This window comes from Notolepis coatsorum (assembly GCF_963971535.1).
Source record: "Notolepis coatsorum genome assembly, chromosome: 5".
Classification (NCBI taxonomy): Eukaryota; Metazoa; Chordata; class Actinopteri; order Aulopiformes; family Paralepididae; genus Notolepis; species Notolepis coatsorum.
This window is the reverse complement of record NC_140169.1, coordinates 102506992-102521540: the sequence shown is the minus strand read 5'-3', so window position 1 is coordinate 102521540 and position 14549 is coordinate 102506992. Positions and strand designations below refer to the sequence as shown.

General features: G+C 45.3%; 2 protein-coding genes across 3 annotated transcripts in view; one reads left to right on the top strand and one right to left on the bottom strand.

The window, feature by feature from the left end:
• Positions 1-1576: 1576 nt before the first annotated feature.
• On the bottom strand, positions 1577-13101 carry fbxo16 (F-box protein 16; the record flags this gene model as incomplete). Its single annotated transcript, XM_084314203.1, has 9 exons — positions 12981-13101; positions 12650-12777; positions 12165-12200; positions 11351-11557; positions 10938-11102; positions 6827-7071; positions 3568-3682; positions 2518-2773; positions 1577-1644 (listed from the first exon to the last, which is right to left on the bottom strand). The coding sequence occupies exons 2-9, from the start codon at positions 12752-12754 to the stop codon at positions 1577-1579; spliced, it is 1197 nt and encodes a 398-aa protein (XP_084170329.1). The 5' UTR covers positions 12755-12777; positions 12981-13101.
• A 747-nt stretch (positions 13102-13848) lies between these two features.
• fzd3a (frizzled class receptor 3a) overlaps positions 13849-14549 on the top strand; it is a 92823-nt gene continuing 92122 nt past the window's right edge. For both annotated transcript variants that reach the window (XM_084315342.1, XM_084315341.1), the window contains exon 1: positions 13849-13940. The gene's annotated coding sequence lies outside the window, so the exon portion shown is untranslated. The remainder of the gene's footprint in view (positions 13941-14549) is intronic.

Sequence of the window (14549 nt, the reverse complement as noted above, 5' to 3'; positions counted from 1 at the left end):
TTACAGTATTCAAAACCATTTTAGTACCGTAATCCAACGTCCTAGGCAGGGGCGGATTTAGGATTATAGGAGATCCGGGGCTTAGCCCAGATAGGTGCCCCCTTTTTTTTTTTTTTTTTTTGCAGGCAAGGGGTGGTTTGGAGGGGGTCAAGCACGACCCCCTCCACGGCAGATTTTTTTTTAATTTAATTAACCTGTACGTGCAATTTCCTGCAATATAGAGCCTTCAATCTTGACCAATAAAGCTGCTCTTTTCACTATAAAACTCAGTTAACCATAACGTAGTTATGGTTAGATTTATATATTGGGGGGGGATATATCATATTTTTCATATGATCAAAAAGTGGTGGAGCAAGAGCATACCTTTGCTCCCCCAAGTTCAATAGTGGGAGAGCAGAGATGCTCCGAATGCTCTTATGGCCAGGCGTCTATGATTCACTGATACAAAGTAAAATAGTGCAGTGCAATAAAATAGTTAGTAAAATAGAATAAAATAATGCAATAGTGCATTGCAATAAAATAGTTATCATCGTATTTTTTCGGGAGGCCGGTAAGGAGTGCATTGCAGTAGTCGAGTTGGCTTGAGATAAAGGCATGGATCTGGTTTTCAGCGTCCTTTTGATTTATAAATGGCCGTACTTTAGCTATGTTTCTAAGGTGGAAGAATTAAGTTTTTGTCAACTTGTTGATTGTGATTTAAAGCTTAGGTCTGAGTCTACCATGACACCAAGACTTAACTCACTCAAATACAGTTAGCAGCTGGATAGACCACAGATGGAAATTAGCTTCTGCTAAATCTGGTGCAAACATATTTTCATGTAACAATGATGAATTGTCAAAAAAAAAAAAAAAAATTAAATAGATTCAGGGCTTTTCAGAAAACATTCGGGGCTTGAGCCCCAGTAGCCACCCCCTAGCTCCGCCCCTGGTCCTAGGCATACATATTCCTAGTATTTGTATTACTATTGGAGTTGGAAGAACACAAGCCTGTTCAGTAGTTTACATTTTCTCCTTCCAGCGCTTCTGTTCTGTCAGTCCATTCCTTCAATAAGCACACAGTGACTCACTAATCTCTTGTTCTCTTTCAGTATAAAAGTCTATTACTTAGTCCTTCAATAAGCACACAGTGACTCATTAATCTCTTGTTCTCTTTCAGTATAAAAGTCTATTACTTAGTCCTTTAATAAGCACACAGTGACTCATTCATCTCTTATTCTCCTCTTGAAGCATGAGTCGTCTCATGTCGGATGAATTGCTGGCAGACCAGTGTTCAAATCTGACCCATCCATCTTTTTTTCTGTCTCGCTCCTTTTCTCCATGCAATAATAACACTACAACCAAGAGTTTTGAGATACATACAGTACATAGTATATAAAGCATACAAAAAAATTGTTTAATCATGATAAATATGTATATTTAAAATAATTTTGTCTCCAGAGAGGGGAAAAAAACTTTGAAAACCACTGATGATAAATAATAATCACTACATTGTACTTAATTGTGCTTCAAGACAGGCTGAAATGTGTCTTTTGGGTATGGTGAAATTTTAACGTCATCCTGAGGGGGGCGACATGGCTCACTCTTCATCCGTTTCCTGGCTGGAAGGTGGCACTCTCCAAGGGTGACCTTCAAACGGAGGCAAAGCTGGGGAAAAAAGGAAATGATCATCAATGACAATTTTTTGTTTCAGCCTGTTGAAATGTTGAGGCAAAGACGGACATAAAGAAGGACTTTTCATCAAATGAGGGCTTGGGTGCTAAAAGGCATTGGTTTGTAAACTTTATTTCACAAATAAAAAGGTAAACTGAGTTTAGATGGGTTTATCCTCCACTACCTGAATGGCAATAAAAAGATAAATTGGGTTTAGGTCATTTTATTCTCCACTACATCCCTGAATGGTAATAAAAAGGTAAACAGTTTACAGTAGCTGGGTTTATCCTCCACTACATCCCTGGATGGTAATAAAAAGATAAACAGTTTACAGTAGCTGGGTTTATCCTCCACTACATCCCTGGTAATAAAAAGGTAAACCGTTTACAGTAGCTGGGTTTATCCTCCACTACATCCCTGGATGGTAATAAAAAGATAAATTGGGTTTAGGTCGTTTTGTTCTCCACTTACATCCCTGAATAATTCAAAGGTAGGTAAACTGGGTTTAGGTGGGTTCTACTACCTAAACCACTACCTCCCTGGTAGCACAGAGTCGCCTGCCGTGCAGCTCCCCTGGAGCAGTTTGGGGCTCTGCTCTCTTCACGTGCCCCCCAGCTTCAATGGGCACGGTCTGATGCGCACCCTGTTTCACCTCAGTGTAGTCCTCTGTGAAGCTGGAGCCTGTGCAGCAGTTCAGAGCTATATTAACTCTTGCCTGGTACATGTACAGAGCTGGAAGTGAGCTCATTTTACTCTGTAGTAAAGCGACTTTTCCATGTATTTTTTTTAAGGTCAAGGTATTCGGCCCAAAACAGCAGGAATTCACTTCAGAGTCTGGAAAAGAGACATGACGAAGCGGTGTCTTACAGGGTGTGCTCCTGTGTGACCGCCGCCACACGCTCCACGCCTCCGCACTCAGCCTGGGCACCGCCAACCTCACCGGACCCGGCCGGATCCCAGCGTTCCACCGAGTGGACCGCACCAGGCTCTTGACTGTTTCCTTGGTAACGGGGTAGTCCAGACTGCGAGTGGCCCAATCTGGTCGTCCTTGGTTCTGCTGGTGGTGATGATGATGGTGGTGGTGAGGTCTGGAGTCGGAGCTGGGGTCGAGGGAGAGGAACATCTGGATGACGAAAGGAGAGAAAGAAAAAAGTTGAAACTGTTTACATTTTTCTCTTGCATTTTGCGTTTTAAACTCAGACATTCTTTTTTATTTTTGGCCCCCCGAGGACAACACAAGGGTTAAGTAACTTGTCATAAAGGTTTTAATAAAATAATTAAGAAATGATGATGGCTTCCTGCCAACCTGGATTTTGTGGGATATTTCACAATTAATATTCATACTAATGAATCAACTACCAGAGGAAAGCCTTACTATATAGGATACATCTAGTATTTGTGACGTGAAATAGAATAATGGTGATAAATCCCTAGATGGCCTGAAGGTTAGATGAGCGTTAATAAATAATGGTTTAGAACGAAAAAAGCTACCCAAAATGGAGGCTACTAGTCTTAATGTGATGTTAGTAGAGTGACTTTTCAGTTGTACTCACTGTGTATTCAGCCATTTAAAATATGAGGATATTTCAACACCGACTGAACGCCTTGAATAATCCATGGCACAAGTGTCCTCTATCTCACTCTCATATTCTCTCCTCCTCCTAATTCTCCCTAAAGCGCCATCGTCAGCTATTGTTCTTCCTGTGTGTGTGTGTCTCTCCTCTGTCACCGCCTTCGCTTGGGAGTCAGTTATCATTAACATGAATTTCCATGTAGAGGCTGTTCCATAATGCATGATGCCTGCCGGTCGTCTAGTCTCCGGAGAATTCCCCCGCGATTACCGTCTCTATTGGACGCAGGGGAGGGGGGTCAGTGAGACACTCGTGTTACCAGGATAATTAATGCATTGTTGTTTACCAGTGATTTAGCTTTGCGTAGTTTATAATTGGCCTCAGACAGAGTTTTTGTGTTGGTATTGTCTGGCATCGCCTTGTTACTGGTGGTGGTGGTGTTGGCTCTGCTTTTCATTTGCCTGTGGAGGGAATATTTTTAGAGACTGTGAGGTGTGGCAAAAAGGAATAAGGCTGTTAACTTTTCAGTCTGTTCAGCTGTTCAATTTGGTCTGATGTGTGGATTGGATTTCAGTGGGTAGAGACGAGTTTCCCGTTTATAAACACACCGTGTTTGAGCCGATCAGCAATACCCGCTGAATCAGTAGGGTTGGGTACCGTTCACATTTGAACCAGTACCAGTTCCTGGAATTCGGTATCTGTAACCAACGGTACCTTTTCCGGTACTTAACTCTATATAATTAAAAAATATATATATTTCAGTTGTAAAAAAAATTATCCAAATTTCTCAATTTCAACATTGTTATTTATTGTTGTAACACACCACACAAAATAAATCGCATGGTCATGTATTATGTTTTTAAATGTTTGAATATCAACATTATCTCGCCATCCAAAGACCCAAGAGATGGGACAGTAATATATATATATTTGTGGAAAAGGCTCACTCTTGTCTTAACACTTTCTGCGCCAATCACGTTGTACGCCGTGTTTCAAGTTCATGCTAATTCTGCCAGATCACGGCGTACGACGTTATTGTGATCATATTTCATATTTTCGCCATGGTATTCATATTTCACTCACGGAGCCTTGTCTGATGCTGTGGGACTCAGCACAACTCTGCAACGCTTCAATACTGCCACCTGGTGGATGATCAGCGAGTTGCCAAACCGGATATGCCGGTTGGATCTCGGTGCGTCTCCTAATTACGTACGGCCACTCGCATATCATCCCAGGACTCTAGCCACACACCGTGGATATGGATCGCTGCCATAACTCAATAATCCACATGATTTGGGCGTGTATTAGTATTATACAAACCGGAAATGGATCGCCTCGATCCCCATCAAATAACTGGGATCTGTTTGCTCCAGTATCATCGCCCAACGGTAAGAGGCGGCTGCCGTGACTTTCATCGTTTTTGTTTATTATTATCGATGCAAACTGCTCTGATCTATATATCACCCATACTACATAAATCATTTAACGACGATCACGGAATTATAAACGACCCCCCCCCCCCCGTTCACCCGCGCATGATCAGTCATAACGTTTAGGACCATGTACAGTTGAAATTTTTTATATAGCGTAGATCGGTATCAAACGGCATTTGATAATCTAATATATATGCATTATGCCTATATCTCACGTTCTAGGAATTACTGCAGAAAACGATAAAAACATATTTATACTCGACGGTATTTTCGTATGAATGTTTGAATGAAAAATGAAAACGTTCCTACATCCTGAACGATAGATAATCGATGTTGAATGGGCCATAGTAATGTCAATTTAGCAATACAATTTAAAAAGTTATAGCCCTGCAAAGAAGGTAAACATCTCCATAGACTTAGACTGGTGGCAGTGATCAAACATTGATGGATATAAGCGTGGCAGTTAATGTGTTAATGGTAAATGGCTGCATTTATATAGCGCTTTTATTCAAAGTGCTTTACAATTTGTTCCTCACATTTTACCCATTCACTCACACATTCACACACCGGTGGCAGAGGCGACCATGCAAGGTGCCAACCTGCTCATCGGGAGCAATTAGGGCCCAGGGTTAAGTGTCTTGCTCAAGGACACTTCGACAAGCTGCCTGGGAGGAGCGGGAATCGAACCGGGAACCTCTGGATTACCAGACGACTGCTCTATCTCCTGAGCCACTGTCGCCCCCCCATGTCTAGTAATATTACACTCTTATACTAAATATGTAATGGTACCGAAATTTGGTACCGATTGATCTAGCGTGAATCGGTACTCGGTAGTACCGATGTAATTCGGTCAGTACCATTAAAAGTACCGAGTTCGGTACCCAACCTACCCTATGAATCACATGACACGAGTTGTCCCCGACCTGCGTTGAACTGCCTCACTAAAAAAGTACAGCAGGCTATGGAGAAACCATGGCACTCCCCTGACTAAAAGTAGTTTCAAACGAAAACGGCTGGATGTCATTTTGCCAAATCAGCATGGCTGTGAATGTGAGTCTTTCACCTTTTACATATCTAGCTTTGGCATGGATTCATTGTTTAGATCGCTAGCATGGCTAACAAATGCAAATATATTGTAGTCTGCCCTGTTGTTCTGACCAGGATACGTTCCTTTTTTGCCTACTTGATGCACGTACACACAAGTCTGACGTGGACGAGAAACACGTCTATAGGGAGGTGTAGTCTGACGTCACTTTAGTTTCCTGCGCGGTCCACCCGTATAGGGATTTTGTATAATTCTGTTGTAATAATTCTGCCTCATGAACATTGGCAAGCTTTCCATTTTTGCACAAAATGAGTTCCCTTCTATCATTAACATTATTGTTTAAGCATTTTTGGTTGAAATAAATTGATAATTGTTGAGCTATAGATTGTGGATGAATACACACAGAAAGGTACACCATGCCAATGTTCATGTTTTATTTATTTGTTTTAAACAAGATGATTTAGAAATGTGTCCATTGGAAATACATGGCAATTTCAAGCGAGGTGGACCGGCCGGAAACAACAATGACGTCACCACTACACCTCCCTATTGGGGAGGGCTTGCTATTACTGGCCACACCTCAGGAGAGGTCTAGAGAAATTAAAACTAGTAAGTTACCACACATCAGACCAAAACAAAAAATTTAAACAAAGTCCAATATTAATCATTAATGAATGATATATGATGAGGTATATGATGTACTGGATTTCGGACCATTGGCATCAGCTGATCCTTTTAATAAACAATAAACACATCATCCAGCCCATTATACCTCATATCCCACAATCATTAGAGAAAGGCACAAGGACATCGCTATATACATAAAGCAGTGTTTTTCAAACTTTGTTCAGGGGAGCCACATTTTCTGAAGAAATATTCTTATAACCCAAAACTGATTTGGAAGATTATTTTGTAGGCTAATAGGACACTTTATCCTGCCTCTAGACTGCTACTGGCATCTATATCCCATTCAACATGTCTTTCTTTATGGACTTGAGGAGGCTCTGGCTTCATATGACGCTTCCAGAGAATAATTTGGGGACCCAATTTAGTCTTCATAACACCCACACTATGACTCCCCCTTCACACCCCACCCCCTCTATGGGAACAAAGTGAATTGGTCTTACGCTTGGTGCGCCTGCTCAACGGGGTCCAGGTTGGCCAGGTAGTTGAAGCGGAGGGTGTCCTTGGGGTCTTTGTCAGCACCTCTCCAGGGGGGTAGTCCAGCAGCCTGCTTCCCTGCCCCTGTCCCAGAACCCCTCCCAGGGGCGCCTCGGCCTTGCTGGGTCTGATGGGACTCAGATTGTTCCACTGGAGTTAAGCTACTGATTGCCATCACGTCCGGAACCACGAACTGCTGCTGGGAGGAGGTCTGGACACACAAACACACACACACGTACACATGCACACACACACACACACATATACAAACATGTAAACACAAGCACACATACACACACACATATACAAACACATCAACACTAGTGACATTTTGACGACGACCACAAGCACGATGATTGACAGTTTTTTTTTGTCCACTTTTTCTCCCATTTTCTATATTTTCTCCCATCCCAATTTTGTATCATCCAATTCAACCCTCCCCTGTCACGAACGCTGTTTCTTGCCTCCCACAAGCCGGCTGCAATGTGGACTAAGTCATACATAGCACAAATCCCCTCCGGTACTTGCGGTAACAGCAGTCGCATCTTTTCACCTGCGCAGCTCGATCTCTCAGTGGCGAGGAGTAACGCGTGGGAGGCTCACGCTGCCCCCGACACTTCCTGATTCTACTGCGCAGGCGCACCAACCGACCTGTAGGAGTCGCTGTCCACAACGCCCGATCCCCACCCATCAGTTTCCCACCCCCTAATACGGCCAATGTGTATTAGTACGGACGACCAGCTAAACTGAAAGCAAATGTGGAGCGCTAGGCTCGAACAGGCGAGCCCAGCGTCTCCAGATTTTGTGGCGAGCGCCTTGCCCACTACGCCACGTAGCCGCCCCCAGCACGATGATTGACAGTTAAGTGCGGAGCCCTGTACTCTTCAACTCCTCTCTCACACATCCCACTAAAGGTCAGAGAATGAACACAAAGAACAGCTAATGTGTTTAAATATGTCTGGATGTGCAGGACAGATGTACAACCAACTAGGTCCGTCAATTAGTCAACTAATGGCTCGTTTGGGTCAGAGTCAAAGACGTTATTCGTCATCGACTAGTCATTTTTAGTCGAGTCATGGTTTTCCAGGATACTATTATATTGTTTCTCTGGCATCTTAGCAACAATGCTAAATGCGAATAAATCATTTTACATTATTGAATTTGTTCACAGTACAACAGTAGAGGAGAAGCGATTTTACACATTTTACACTCATCGATAAGTCCACAAAATCCATAAAGTAGTACTCAACCTCTCAAATGAACACAACACTCTTCTTTAGGTAATAAAGTACTCAACCTCTACTGTCTTTAACTATGAATGAACACAACACTAGTCTAACTTATCATTAGATCATAAAGTTTGAAAACATTCCTCTGATAACTTTAACGTGATATGGTTTTTCATCTAAGTTAGTCATTATTAGTCAACAAAGGATTTCTTCAGTGGAGGATGGACAACAACTCTACAACCACTACTCTCCTAACCTGAGGCCTGCTACCACCTGGTGGGGACAACAACCTCTCCTCTGACCTGAGGTCTGCTACCACCTGGTGGAGACAACAACCTCTCCTCTAACCTGAGGCCTGCTACCACCTGGTGGAGACAACAACCTCTCCTCTGACCTGAGGTCTGCTACCACCTGGTGGAGACAACAACCTCTCCTCTGACCTGAGGCCTGCTACCACCTGGTGGAGACAACAACCTCTCCTCTAACCTGAGGTCTGCTACCACCTGGTGGAGACAACAACCTCTCCTCTGACCTGAGGTCTGCTACCACCTGGTGGGGACAACAACCTCTCCTCTGACCTGAGGTCTGCTACCACCTGGTGGAGACAACCTCTCCTCTAACCTGAGGCCTGCTACCACCTGGTGGGGACAACCTCTCCTCTGACCTGAGGCCTGCTACCACCTGGTGGGGACAACCTCTCCTCTGACCTGAGGCCTGCTACCACCTGGTGGAGACAACCTCTCCTCTAACCTGAGGCCTGCTACCACCTGGTGGAGACAACAACCTCTCCTCTGACCTGAGGTCTGCTACCACCTGGTGGAGACAACCTCTCCTCTAACCTGAGGCCTGCTACCACCTGGTGGAGACAACCTCTCCTCTGACCTGAGGCCTGCTACCACCTGGTGGAGACAACAACCTCTCCTCTGACCTGAGGTCTGCTACCACCTGGTGGAGACAACCTCTCCTCTGACCTGAGGCCTGCTACCACCTGGTGGGGACAACAACCTCTCCTCTGACCTGAGGTCTGCTACCACCTGGTGGGGACAACAACCTCTCCTCTGACCTGAGGTCTGCTACCACCTGGTGGAGACAACCTCTCCTCTGACCTGAGGTCTGCTACCACCTGGTGGAGACAACCTCTCCTCTGACCTGAGGCCTGCTACCACCTGGTGGAGACAACAACCTCTCCTCTGACCTGAGACCTGCTACCACCTGGTGGAGACAACCTCTCTCCTAACCTGAGGCCTGCTACCACCTGGTGGAGACAACCTCTCCCCTAACCTGAGGCCTGCTACCACCTGGTGGAGACAACCTCTCCCCTAACCTGAGGCCTGCTACCACCTGAGTCTATGAATCGAGATCGTGATTTTTTCGTCCTATTAATCGTGAATCCCTAATCATCATACATTTTATTTATATTGCACTTCTCAAAGTTCTACAGGTTAAAAAACATTTAATGCAACAGATCAAAAAGAAGCACATCAGGATCTAAAAAAAAAAGTTAGTATGGAACGGAGTTTGGCAATGTTCCTGAGGTGGTAGAAGGTGGTCTGGTCTTGCACAGTTGAGTGATGTGAGCCTCAAAGGTGAAGTGAGGGTCCATTTTTACACCCAGGTTGGTGACTGATGTTGAGAGGGGAATGTCCTGGCCAGAGAAAGTGATGCTGATTATGACGGACGACCGGACCTGGTGTGGGGTTCCCGACTAGAATGGCGTCAGACTTGAAGCTGTCTAACTGTAGGAAGTTGTGCTTCATCCACACCGTTATCTCCTCCAGGCAAGTGGTCAAAGTAGATGGTGACAGAACTGCAGGGGGGGTTGGCTCGGTTTTGAGATAGAGTTGTGTGTCATCAGCATAGCCATGGAAAGAGGGGAAGCATAAGGTGTGAAAAGGGTGGGGCTGAGGACAGATCCTTGGGGGACATAACAGGTCTCCTGGATTTTGCCTCTCCCAAGGAGACATACTCGGTTCTCCTGGTGAGATATGAGGTGAACCAGTTATGGATAGAATCGTGGAGATAACAACCACTACTCTCCTAACCTGAGGGTTAGAGTTAAGAGGCCTCTCTCCTCTCCTAACCTGAGGGTTAGGGTTAAGAGGCCTCTCTCCTCTCCTAGCCTGAGGGTTAGGGTTAAGAGGCCTCTCTCCTCTCCTAGCCTGAGGGTTAGGGTTAAGAGGCCTCTCTCCTCTCCTAGCCTGAGGGTTAGGGTTAAGAGGCCTCTCTCCTCTCCTAGCCTGAGGGTTAGGGTTAAGAGGCCTCTCTCCTCTCCTAGCCTGAGGGTTAGGGTTAAGAGGCCTCTCTCCTCTCCTAGCCTGAGGGTTAGGGTTATGAGGCCTCTCTCTTCTCCTAGCCTGAGGGTTAGGGTTAAGAGGCCTCTCTCCTCTCCTAGCCTGAGGGTTAGGGTTAAGAGGCCTCTCTCCTCTCCTAGCCTGAGGGTTAGGGTTAAGAGGCCTCTCTCCTCTCCTAGCCTGAGGGTTAGGGTTAAGAGGCCTCTCTCCTCTCCTAGCCTGAGGGTTAGGGTTAAGAGGCCTCTCTCCTCTCCTAGCCTGAGGGTTAGGGTTAAGAGGCCTCTCTCCTCTCCTAGCCTGAGGGTTAGGGTTAAGAGGCCTCTCTCCTCTCCTAGCCTGAGGGTTAGGGTTAAGAGGCTTCTCTCCTCTCCTAGCCTGAGGGTTAGGGTTAAGAGGCTTCTCTCCTCTCCTAGCCTGAGGGTTAGGGTTAAGAGTGTATTAAGAGGGTTAGGGTTAAGAGGCTTCTCTCCTCTCCTAGCCTGAGGGTTAGGGTTAAGAGGCCTCTCTCCTCTCCTAGCCTGAGGGTTAGGGTTAAGAGGCCTCTCTCCTCTCCTAACCTGTGGCTTGCCGGTGTGCAGCTGCAGTACAGTCTGGATGTAATGTCTCTTCCAGACTCCCTGCTCAAACGGCGTGGGGGAGAAGTTGATGTACCAGCCCAGACGCAGACACTTTGGCATCCACAGCTGATCCAGCTCCACGAGGTGCCTCCAGCGCCAACACACCTGCACACACAGTCAATAGAGGCCTATCACAGAATGTTTCAATTGCCCATTTTGTCCTCCATGTTGGAAAAAAACAGCAGTCGCTATGTGCAAAACAACAGTGCTATGTGTTGATATATGAGAAATATATCAACTAAATGTAATAATCTGATGTTGTATTACTTGTATTTTGTAAACACGTCGTACATACACTATAATATCAAAGTATCTCAGATGTCACAGAGGGACCCGTGTCTGGTGGCTCTCACCTGGGCGCAGCGACAGAGGCTGCGGGGTTCCAGGAAGGAAAGGAGGTAGAGGGAGAGAACCCGAGGAAGCAGGCAGGTGAAGTCTGCTGCCTGCTGGGGAAGCTGCCTGCTCAGGCTGAGGCTCAGGAACCTCAACGTGCCCACAGAACACCGGGACAGGAAGTCCTGCAGCACCACCTTCCTCTGCCCATCAGACCACTTGTCAAACTGAGACACAGAGAGAGAGAGAGAGAGAGTGAGATGGAGAGAGGAGAGAGAGAGAAAGAGTGATAGAAAGAGAGAGATGAGAGAGAGAGAGAGAGAAGGAGTGAGATGGAGAGAGGAGAGAGAGAGAAAGAGTGATAGAAAGAGAGAGATGAGAGAGAGAGAGAGAAGGAGTGATATATAAGAGAGAGAAGAGAGAGAGAGCAGATTACAGTACTGAATAAAATAAGATATTCCTTTATTGGTCCCCTTGGGGGAAATTCAGGCATCATAGCAGCATGGGGGGGGGGGGGAAGGAATAGAATATAACAGAATACAATAAAATAGAATACAATAGAATAGCAGCCCTGGAGCAATGACTGCTTGTCAATGACAAGACTAGAATAACCCCTTTGCAATAGAGGTGTGTCATCAAATTCCACTCACTAGAGTTGGAAATAGGAATCAACCAGTGTTTAGAAAACGGTAATAATCCTATGTCCAATGTTACTCTACACACCTGCATATACACTACAGTATACTCAAGTCATCTCGAGTCTGATCACACTTCTTTAAGTTCTAGTCCCTCTAGATAACCACTCTGTCGTCCATGTGGACACTTTCAACTTACCCACTTTCCCAAAAGGTTCCTCCTCTCCACAAACACCTGTACAAAGAGGAGCGTTGTAAACTGAGTAAGTGTTCACAACTAGACAACTAGATAATCCTGCACTATATAATGAGCAGCAAAACACATAGAACTAGATAGCCAAGAATGATAGAATCGACCATCCCACGCAACTATAGATAGTCAGCAAACACAGTGTTAAGAAATTAGGGTGGCTGTGTGTTTTCCTATTGGTCTAGTGTGATTTAAAGTAGTGTAAGCTTATCTATTGATAAACGCTTTGGCCCCACGTGTCCCTGTGGGTAAATTACTTTGTTGCAACAGAACTGCATAGCAATGGCTAAAAGAAGAGAGGGCAGATGTAACAACTAAAATGGTAAGAAGAGATATGCAAAAAGAAAAATGTAAACATGAACATGAGCCAACTTGTATAGAACAATGTACTGTATAGGTGTATCAATACATGAGTATATGGATATATTACTTACGTTGTTGTTGGACAGCTGGTGGTTGAGGGGTGTCCAGGCGCTCATCTTTGTCTGACTCTTAGCACAAGTCTTGGGTGCAAATGACATCTTCCTGCCGGATGCCATGGTTTAGAGACTAGCAGCTGAACCTAAAAGAAAAACCGAAATAGAATATTATTTGATATCTGAATAGTCGCTCCCTCAACTCATTTGATCTGTCATAAAAACACACTGACACGCGCGCGCGCGCGCACACACACACACACACACACACACACACCCTCCCTTACACTGTTACACAGGACTTATTGTCATCAGGAGGAGGGGACTTCTATTCAGGCATTGAACTTACCATTGGTTATTCCCAGGAATCCCAGCCAACATGGAGGCACATCAAGTCAACTCCAGTCCTTTCAGCCTCTCTCCGTGGTCATACTTCTCGCTCTTCCCTTGTTTTAGTCGGCTATACCCCGCCGAACCCTCTGCTCTTCCTACTTCAGGTACACAGTTGTTGTTGACTTGTTTCCATAGTAATGAGTGTGCACAGCAGCACCTCCCCCTCTCGTCGCTAGTGGCAACAGACAGCCCCCCCCCCCCCCCCCGCTGTGACGAACACACACACCTCTTGTCACTCACAGGGTGGCGCTGCGCTACAATCCACACCGGGCTCTGTGTGTTGGCGTCTCTGGTTACAAAGATCACCTGCTGTGTGCCACCACGGCTACAGCTACAAACACAGAGAAGGGGTTGCAAACTAGGCAAATACACGAGTATTTAGAAGAATCACAAATATTAAGCCTGTATTTATATAGTAGGCCTAATTAGTGCACTGGAATCTCCTTTTTTTTGCCTGCGTGTGCAATGCTTTTGACATGGAAATTAGCCCTGAATGAATGAAAACTTTATTAACAGATTGCAGAATGGGTACAATACAGTACAGCTCAATACACACAATTGTTAAGGGGATGCAGACCAGGGAAAGACGTTTGTCTTGTTTACATCAGGGTCCCCCATTTTCAATTCATAGATAACTAACATAATGAAAATATGTTGAATGCCTATAGTACTGAATCACGAGGGGGCAACAACTGAACGTCATGCTTCTTCTTCCCCCCACGACGATGATGAGAAAGGAACCGCATTCAATGGAGCTGCCAGCAGCCTGCAGGCTCGTTCACGAATGCGCGGCCGCGCGCATATGGGACATTAAACCTGCTGCTGAGAGAGAGAGAGAGAGAGAGAGACTCATTGTGTTGGAGCGGTGAACAAGACCCCTGGCTGCACCGTGAATATCCCACCCGATGTAAAAAAGGTAAAGTTCATTTTAAATTAATCCATTTACGCGCAGCATGAAATATCAGCGACTGTACACAACGACTCCCCATCAAACGGGCTGCATCGTTGTGAAATGAACGCCGGGGTTTCGGGAGTAGATCAGATGTAATAATAATGCGGCCAGACGAGGCTACATTATTATGGTCACAGACAGTAATCACTTGATGAAGTAGCGTCATCTTTTGTTGCGTTGCATGACATTTGTATTTTATCCGATTCATGTTTTTTTCTCCGTTACGCGCGTAGGGAGACAAGTAGACAACATGTGGACGGCGCGGGGACAAACAATAGACACACATTACTGTTTGCAGTGTCTGTAGTACTGTGTCCCTGTCTTCTTCTTATTGACCGGTTAGTTAGTTACACGTTTCTGACGAGCGTTTAATTCGCGGATCGCCCGATAGGAGTAGTCCGTCAAGAGATGCGCCCATCATCACAATACCAGGCGACATACACAGGTACGCGCACAAAAAACCACCAGAATAATCAGCCATACCAATATTAGTGTTGTTGTCATTTGTGTTCAAATTGTTGCATAAACGCTGGACTTTATATTTCCCTCGCCAGTGTATCGTGGGCGGCTCCG